Consider the following 9,334-nt stretch of genomic DNA (forward strand, 5'->3'; position numbering starts at 1 on the left):
TAGTTAAGTCAAGTCCATTAGCCCTTCGATCATAAGAACCAACAGTAGTTGGCTGACCATCATTCAGAAGAACCAAATCATTTTCATCTATAGAATCCACGATAGATCTACCCCGAGAATCAACACTAGAACAACCCCAAATGGAATGATGAGCATTGAAATCACCAGCAATAAAAATAGGTTTGGGAATACTGTTTAACAAACTGTTAAATTTATTTTTATCAAAGTGTGTACTACCTGGACTATAAAAACTAACGAAAGAAATAAACTTTTTATTAATTTGTAATTTAATAACTATGTTTTGTAATGAATCATCAAAATATGATTCAATTTTTTTATAGTTTAATGTATTTTTAATTAAGATAGCTACACCATTGTGGTCATTACCACAATCGTTTCTCACAATAGCATAACCTCTCATTGAGAATTGTATTTGTGGCTTAAGCCATGTTTCGGAAATTAAACATACATGTATATTATTTTCATAAAGGAAGTTTTGTAACTCTAGTTGATTGCTTAGCAAACTTTGTGCATTCCATTGCATAATATTTAGGACTTGATTTGTGAATTTTGATTATTTTTATTTTTAAACTCAAAAGTTTCCTTTATGGTATCTGTGATTGTTTTTGAATTTATATTGGTGTTCTGGGTTTTATTTAAATGAATAACTTTAATTATAGTTTCTGTAATAAGATTCAATATAGTTTTGTCAGACATGAATAAGTCAAGCAAATTTTTTGTTTGTTCAGCCTTATTAAGTGATGGGAAATTTTGAGCATTAAATAGATCTGAGAATTTAGCTTTAGTATATTTGTTTTTGTTTTCTGCAATCTTTAGTTTTTTGACAGGACATTCGCCTGAAATAGAAATGTGGTTTCCTTGGCAATGAGCACATACTGCCTTTTCAGCAGGAACTTGGCATTCTCTAAAACTGTGTTTGTCAGAACAAATCGAACAACGTTGAGCATTTTTGCAAAATTTGGCCATATGACCATATCTGAGGCAATTGAAACATTGCTTAACTGGTGGTATATATGGGAGGACAGGAAGTCTCCACATTTTGATGAAAACATAGTCAGGCAAGCAAGTCGAGGAAGCAAAAGTAATGGTAACAGTTTGAGTTGGTTCTAGTTTGAAACCTTCATCAACCTTTTGTTTTTTTAGTATACGTCTCACACAAATAATTTTTTTGGAGCTCGATTCCAAGGCTTTGAATACTTGATAGTTGCTCATTTCGGCGGGCACACCGGTGATAACTCCAGTGAGCTCGGTACTCCCTGCCGGAATAGAGGCCTTTAAACATTGGTCTCTTAAGAAAGTGGTATTTTCCAAGAAGGCGTTGGCCATATTCGGTCTGTCGAACACTACTCCCATTTTGTATTTGTTGACTTTCTTCAGATATTTGATGCCTTTAATTGACCGTACAAAACAGTTATTTAGGTACATCATGTCTCTCGAACCGATGGTTTTGTTCGGATCTGTGCTCTCAATAAATACAACAAACTCACTGCCTGCTGCACTGTCCTCAGGATATCGCCTGTTATAATCAATGACCCTGTAAGGGGTGTACTTATCCGGCTGTGTTTCATTGGAGTTGCTGCCCCGTTCCGTAGAGTCCGAATCGGTAGACTCCTCCGCCCCCGAAGTTTGCGACGGAGGCGGTTTTCCTTTTTTCCTCTTCGGGGGCTTCGTCATTATGACGAGCCCCACTTGTCACGTATGTACACTTTATACAGTAAAAATATTTATACTCGCTATTAAATTAATTATCCTAAGTAAATATATACAAAATTAACAGTATGTACAACTTTTTCCGTATTATTACGAATTTACAAAATTAAAATCGCCCGCCTTCTTCAAGTGTTCCCGCGCTTTTTCTGACCATAGAGATAGGAAATTGACCCATGATTGACCGGTATTTTCCGAAAACATTATGATGATATGGTGATGAAATGAAACGCCCCTTTACACAATTGTCAAAATGACATTTCCGATTGACGAGATTGATATCAATTCGTTCGTAATTCGGGCTTTTCGGCGGGAGACGGGAACGGGACAGTTGCTTTCTTCATTGAGTAATCTAAATAATTAATACGAAGTGGTGTTTTGTGGTTAATGATCGCATTAAGTTAGTCGGAAGACATTCGCGAGTGTTATTATATTGGAGTATTCAATGAACAAAGTGTATCTGCCTATTTTCGCTTCGTGCCGGGAAGCCGCTTCATAACTCAAAAGTTTATGCGGACTTTTGAGTTAATTCGTTTGGGGTTCGGAGTAGGAGTCTACTCCGAGGGTGGGGGCTTAGGTTTCATCATCATCACCTTTCATCATTTCATTAATCATCAAGAAAAAAATACGTAAGACATGGCTGTATGGGCATAGTTCCCTTTGCCTTACCCTTCGGGGAAAAACAAAACAAAAAAAAAAAATCGTTCGTAATTCGTATGGTTCTCGTAGTAAACAAAGATATATTTTTGATAAACTTGAATTAAATTAAAGTAAAGGATACAAAATAATGTCGTATCAACTAGAATTGTTAACAGAGAATCCCTCTCAATGGACTACAGTGTCGTACGTAACGCCAGAAATACAGAAAAAGGAAATAAAACCTTTTGTTATTCGTAAGTTCCTTTTTTCCTTTAAAAAATATTATTTTTACATTTATAACATTTATTTTCAGTATACTCTAGCAATTTGTCGTCTTATTTTTGTGATACCTCCAATTTTTAAATTTCTCGTATCAAATGAGGCTACCTTCTGATTCCTTGTGGCTCTGCTCACCACATTGAGGATTTTGAGCGTGGGTTTATGTGCGAATGAATGTTTATGTCTGATTGGTTGGTACATGCTTCTGTAAAATTCTTCTCAATACCTTCAAGTTAGTTAATTTCGTGTTTTGATGTTTAGTAAAAAGTCACTGATTTGACTAGTTGGAAACTACCCTATTGCCAGACTTCCTCTTTGACAAAAATAACTACCAGTCTATGCACCCCCGAAGCCGAAGAGGCCCATTGAAAGATCCATTGTGTTTTATAAAATAAAATAAAAATAGCCTTTATTCACCGACATTATTAGTTTAACTTAATTATCTATATGTTTATTTATATGTCGGGCTGTCCTAGGACATAGGCCTCCTCCTTATTGAGGCACACTTCGCCTGTTGATCTTCTCCAACCTTGTGGTAGATCATCCTCCCACCTTTTGTTTGGTCTCCCTTTTCGCCTTTTACCATCTCTGGGGTTTCTTCTTTTAATTCTGTGATGTGTTGTATTGTATTGTAGTGGCACTAAAAGAGCTCGAAGGCGTCCCGGACAGCCGCACGTCGAGCCTGATGTGCGCGGACAAGTTCGCGGCGGTGCGCGGCGTGGTGCGGCACGTGGCGCGGCTGCGCTCCGCCACGCGGCTGCCGTGGGCCAGGGACGACCTCAAGGTGTTCCTTGAGGGGCTGCAGTAAGTGGATCTACAATTATTATTAACCGTGTTACGTAACCGGTACCTTCGTCCGCCTGCACACACCCGTACGCCGTGACCAGCGTCATTCCACGAGTTCAAGTCAGCATAATTAACCTCTCATCTGCCGGAACGCGGATCTCGACCAGACACAATGTAAAATCTATTGTGTCTGGTATCTCGGCAGATGAGAGGTTAATGGAACAGCCAGCCTGCTGAGCCAGCGCCCGAACGCGATGCGCTGACGTCAATCACGCCGCCAAATTGTGACCTCGATTTAGCCATAATGTAAAATAGTTTTTAAGTAAAATTCAGTGTAGTCCTAACTTCGGACTCATTCGCACCTAGGTTAGTTAGGTTTAGCTGTAAATTTAAAATATAATTTCATTCTAAGTGATTCTAGTTTCTCTTCTTCACCCTCCGTCTGTCGCTCACTTAATTACCGTGAGCTTATGTTTATTTATTTATGTTACGTTGTTATATCCCGGTAGGTTCACCCCGGAGTGCGTGTCGGAGCTGTCCACCCTGCTGTGCACAGAGGGCGTGTACGCGAGCGTGCCGCCGCACCTGCGCGTCAAGCCCGGCCTCGCCGCGCTGCACTGGAGGATCGACCTCTCGCTCAGGTGGGTGAAGACAATATTATGTAATATCAATCAAATTAAATTCAAATAATGTATTCGCTCTTAAAACATGGTACAATAAAGATACTAATATTGAAATCAAAGAAAGAACAGTTTTTAGAAGTCAACAGATATGTTATACAAAAATTACCTTAATAAGTATTTGTATTTTGTAGCCTTACGATATATGCACTGATGGCATGCTTATTTTAAAAATAAATAAATTTAAAAAAACTATTGTAATTTATAAAAATAAATAAAATAAAAATAAAATAAAATATTTTATTTGAGATTAAGATTGTCCGATGTTAGTAGTTACACAAACTAGTATCTATGTTAGTTATATGTATATATTCTTGTCAGTGTAGCATTCTTCATGCTACTTTTTTAGGGAAAAATAGGGTAATGGTTTCCCTTTTGCCGTCCCGCAGTACTCTGACGCGTGTAGGAACTCGCCCAGAGTAGTCTATTACAAAGCCGTACTACGACTCCTGTCCTCCGTCTCTGCATAGTACTGATGAGTTAAATAATCATCCATAATATAGATTGTATTATTATATCCCCCCCACAGTCAGGCCCGCACTCCCCCCACCTCGCCCCCGGCGGGGCCCGCGTCCCGGCGTACCCTCCTGCAGCAGCACACACACGTCATACTGCTGCTGACCACCACAGACGGACGCACCAGCACGTACAGGCTCTTACTAGCCAAGTTCCATGAACTCAGGTACGTATTTTCCCCACATTAACACGTTGACAGTGCAGTGATCCATGTTGGAATCCTCACATACAATAATGTGGCAACACTAGTTTTAAGTTTTTTAATTCGACCGCAAGATGGCGAGTCTAACACTCCTTTTTACTTCAACTCTTTGCTTATTCATTCAACATGTTTTTTTTTTATTTATTTATTCCAAAAAAGGTACAATTTTTCTTAAAAAAATAATTTCGCCAAACTTATACCAGTTTGTTGGCGGGCGCTCTTATAACTAAATGAGTATGCACCTTTTGTTGCTTAAAATAAATTGCTAAGTACTTAACAACTATTACAATGGTTTGATAATCGACCTTACTACCTACACGATAAGAAAAAGATTACAATGCTTATGGCGTTTATACATCGATAATGAAAAGAAATAATAGGTAAAAGATTAAAGCAAAGATTCCTGTCTAGCCCTACGACCCGAGGGTCTTGGGATCAAGTTTAATTACATATTCTTAATTATGTACTTGCTAGACATGTAATCATAATATTATTAAATACAGTCCAAATTTAACTTTTATGTGCAATTTTATAATAAATTAACTCCAGCTCCTCATAATCCATATACAGGTTATGAAGGACTGGCTCCATACGTCTGTGGCCCATATATGGGTCACATAGAAACGACCGGTACGCAGTAAGGGGGGGTGCTCAACTGAATCCCGGGTAACTTAGCAATAGTTGAAGTAATATGCGGGATTTTCAAGGAAGTCAAAACTCGAAATACAACACAACGTTCAAAAACGGGAATCGCTGATGTGGGACATAAAGCCGCCAGACTTAAATGGGATTAGGGCGGGCATGTTCGTCGCATGCACCCTGAGCAGTGGGTGCGGATGGTCAACATTGGGTGCCGCTTGATGGGTACAGGCGTCGTGGTAGACCTCATTGGCGCGACGACGCTTGCCAGAGGGACTGACCGGAGTACGCACAGGACCGCGAGGAATGGAGAGAGGAAGGGGAGGCCCAGCACTGGGATCTTGTGGGCTTCTTCTATCGTGTGGTGGTGTCCGGGTTACTATTGAGCCGCCAAAGGCCCCTGACATGGCTCATGTAACGACTACTTACTTACATCAGTAAGTAGTAACCGAGACCGGCTTAACGAGCCTTCCGGAGCACAGATCATCTTACTTTCGGACAATCAGGTGATCAGCATGTAATGTCCTAACCAAACTAGGGATCACAAACTGATTTTTGTGATATGTCCCCACCGGGATTCGAGCCCGGGACCTCCGGATCGTGAGCCCAACGCTCAACCACTGGACCACGGAGGCCGTTACGGCTATTTTTAGATTATATTTTTATTATTTACTTTATTATATTTTTATTATTAATTTTATTATTTAATAAATGTTATTAATATAACATACCCATATAGCTACAATAAAGATGTATGTTGCAGGTTTGCGGTGGCGAGCGCGCTGAAGAGCATGATCGTGTTGGAGAAACGGAAGTGTATGAGGAAGGACTGACAGTGGGCCTCGTGGGGGTGAAACTGGGGGAGACCACGGGGTAATGCGGGACTTGGGGGTGAAGTGGGGGGGTTTTGGGGGCCTTAGGGGTGAAGTGGGGGGTTTTGGGGGCCTTAGGGGTGAAATGGGGGAACTGATATTGGGCCTCGAGATACTGTGGGGAATGCATTTAATGTGAAAATTGGAAGTCAGTATGGAAATTAAACCTTACAACTGTGTGGATAAGAAATGTCAAATTGGATTTTTCCGATTTTTGTGTAGGTACTAGGAATCCTTTTTGTCTAGGGCGACAGGCGATGTGTTATTTTATGCAAAAAAGTTTATTTTTTTATTATATAAGTTAGACAAATATTAAACTAAATAGAAATATTTAATTTAAAAATATACCTGCTGGCTCTGCATGGCGATTTATATCGAGGGTTTCGACCAATAGCCACAGCGAATGCTATCTACGTAGATAAACGTGGTACGGCTATTGGTCTAAGTCTGAGACATAACTGTGCTGGATAATCTTTTAACTTTTATGCATAGAATTTGAAGTATGATACACACATCATCTTTATTGGTTAAAAAAAGATTTTTTAATACATATCCTAAAGGTAATAATAATATGATAAAGATAATAATAATATGATACGCTATCAGGTGCCTATTAACCTCTTGTTTCCCAATCCAAGATGTCGGCTATTGATGGCGGACTCCCTCTGTCGGTTTTCTCGACATGTCGGGCAAAAGTAGCAGCTGAAAGTGTTCTATGTTTTTTATTCACTCATAGAACAACGTACATACATAAACCCACGCCTATTTCCCACCGGGGTAAGCAGAGACTATGGAATTCCATTTGCTTCGACCAAGACACACTTCTCTTGCTTCCTCCACATTCATCAATCGCTTCATACACGCACGCCGGTTCAGAGATCGTACTGAACCTTTCACCAAACCTGTTTTTTTTAGAACAACGTGTTTTTACTAAAATGTTAATAGTTAAGTAACTGAGCCAGTTTTCCACACTGGTTTGACACACTGTCGAGCAGGAGAATGAAACGCCATCAAACCAACAACAATCCACCAGTTGGAGACTTCTCCTGCAGAGTGTGCGGTAGAGTTTGGCGCTCTAGGATTGGCTTGCACAGCCATGAAAGAAAGTGCATTTCTTCGAGACAATGACGTCATAAATCGTCTGAAACAGACGTATAAGGCCAATGATGATGATGATGAGCCAGTTTTCATTAACACAGTTGGTTCGGTCATTTTAATTGTAATTTTATGGGTCTGAGTCTATTATTATTATTATTATTATTATAGACGTTGATACGGCTCACCTATCACATTGGCCTAACAGAAAGCTCGGTGAGGTGTGGGTACTTAAATTAGTTCATCTTGCGATGGACGTAGGTACCTCTGACTACCCCAATTGGGGTATAGTCGTGAGCTTATGTTAATTATTTATTCACTAACACAGTTGGCTCGGCCATTATAGACGTTGATACGGCTCACCTATCACGTTGGTTTAACAGAAAGCTCGGTGAGGTGTGGGTACTTAAATTAGTTCATCTTGCGATGGACGTAGGTACCTCTGACTACCCCAATTGGGGTATAGTCGTGAGCTTATGTTAATTATTTATTCACTAACACAGTTGGCTCGACCATTATAGACGTTGATACGGCTCACCTATCACGTTGGCCTAACAGAAAGCTCGGTGAGGTGTGGGTACTTAGTTCATCTTGCGATGGATGTACCTCTGACTACCCCATTGGGATATAGTCGTGAGCTTGTGTGTGTATTTTAAAAGCTTCAGCTTTAGTACTCAGGAAGATGGTGCTAAGCATAATTAGAGTTTAAAGTTGCAAGTTTACGTCACATTCCACAATAACAAATAAGCTAGCTAAAGCTCTATTCTAATTTAACAATAAAACTATTAAAGAAAACTTAGTCCATAAATAACCCGCCCCTGACCGTTCCCGGTGCAAAGGTGCCCATAACGCTCGCCGCACTGCCGCGCTGAATAGCAATGGCCAACCTTTGCTCCAAGAACGAACCGGAGCGAGAGTCACCCGTTTTTTCCCTGAGCCTGCGACCTAAATCTGAAATAAAGATTCTGGTGTCTGCCCCCCAGCAGCCAAAGGTCTCCACAGCAACGGGCACAAAATCATACAGTGGCGCCAGTGCTACGTATTTTTCCCTTTTCCTCTCAGCAGCGTCCTCAGCTGCCGCTGCAGGAGAGTGGACGGTGGACTAAGGAACTATTCTAATTAGTAGAAATCAAATGTACTTTAGTTTGACAGCTGTAACTATACTCCGTTATTTGACAGCTGTCAAAACAATACAATGGTGCTGGTGTCAGTACACACGTAATTTTATTTTAAGTTATATCTGTCATTTTCTTATCCGCAGAAAAGGAAAGGGACGGGTAATCGACAGGCTAATAATTTATGTAACCTTGTCACCAGGGTTGACGAGGCTGGTATTCTATCTCACAACCCACACGATAAGAATAATTTATGTAACACTTGTAAATTTTAGGGAAAACTCTCATTTTTAACTAGCATATAACCCGACAGAATTCAGTTGACGATCTCGGGTTCGAATCCCGGTGGGGATATATCACAACAATCACTTTGTGATCCCTTTGTGGTTAGGACATTACGGGCTGATCACCTGATTGACCGAAAGTAAGATGATGCGTGCGGAAGGCAAGTTAAGCCGTTGGTCCCGGTTACTATTTATGTAAGTTAGTAGTCGTTAATGAGCCATGTCAGGGGCCTTTGGCGGCTCAATAGTAACCCTGACAACAGGGTTGATGAAGTTGGTAATCCACCTCACAACCAACACGATAGAAGAAGAGAAGTTAACAGCACACGTCAAACGGGTTGGATGCTGGAATGACTATTTGATTCGTCTGGGTAATTATTTCATTCGTCCTTCATTTTAAAATTAAGAAATATATTGTAAATATGTAATATATATAGAAATAAAATATTATTCTTGTTATAGCGTTGGTGCATTTAAACTTCGTCTTAGAGTTTATTTT

General features: G+C 40.1%; 1 protein-coding gene across 1 annotated transcript; it reads left to right on the top strand.

Annotated features, from left to right (window-relative positions):
* The first annotated feature begins 2,432 nt into the window (after window positions 1-2,432).
* LOC126379602 (uncharacterized) lies at window positions 2,433-6,354 on the top strand. Its single transcript, XM_050028422.1, has 5 exons — window positions 2,433-2,621; window positions 3,282-3,450; window positions 3,942-4,073; window positions 4,642-4,794; window positions 6,233-6,354. Exons 1-5 carry the CDS (start codon window positions 2,516-2,518, stop codon window positions 6,300-6,302), a joined length of 630 nt encoding a protein of 209 aa, XP_049884379.1. The 5' UTR covers window positions 2,433-2,515; the 3' UTR covers window positions 6,303-6,354.
* Window positions 6,355-9,334: the final 2,980 nt, after the last annotated feature.

This window comes from Pectinophora gossypiella, chromosome 29, assembly GCF_024362695.1.
Source record: "Pectinophora gossypiella chromosome 29, ilPecGoss1.1, whole genome shotgun sequence".
In the NCBI taxonomy this organism is placed as follows: domain Eukaryota; kingdom Metazoa; phylum Arthropoda; class Insecta; order Lepidoptera; family Gelechiidae; genus Pectinophora; species Pectinophora gossypiella.

Excerpts from the sequence above, each read along its gene's own strand:
- LOC126379602 (XM_050028422.1), top strand. The coding sequence starts at position 2,516 with ATGTCGTATCAACTAGAATTGTTAACAGAGAATCCCTCTCAATGGACT. Across the intron at positions 2,622-3,281 it reads AATAAAACCTTTTGTTATTC|TGGCACTAAAAGAGCTCGAA; the intron begins GTAAGTTCCTTT and ends ATTGTATTGTAG. Across the intron at positions 4,795-6,232 it reads GCCAAGTTCCATGAACTCAG|GTTTGCGGTGGCGAGCGCGC; the intron begins GTACGTATTTTC and ends TGTATGTTGCAG.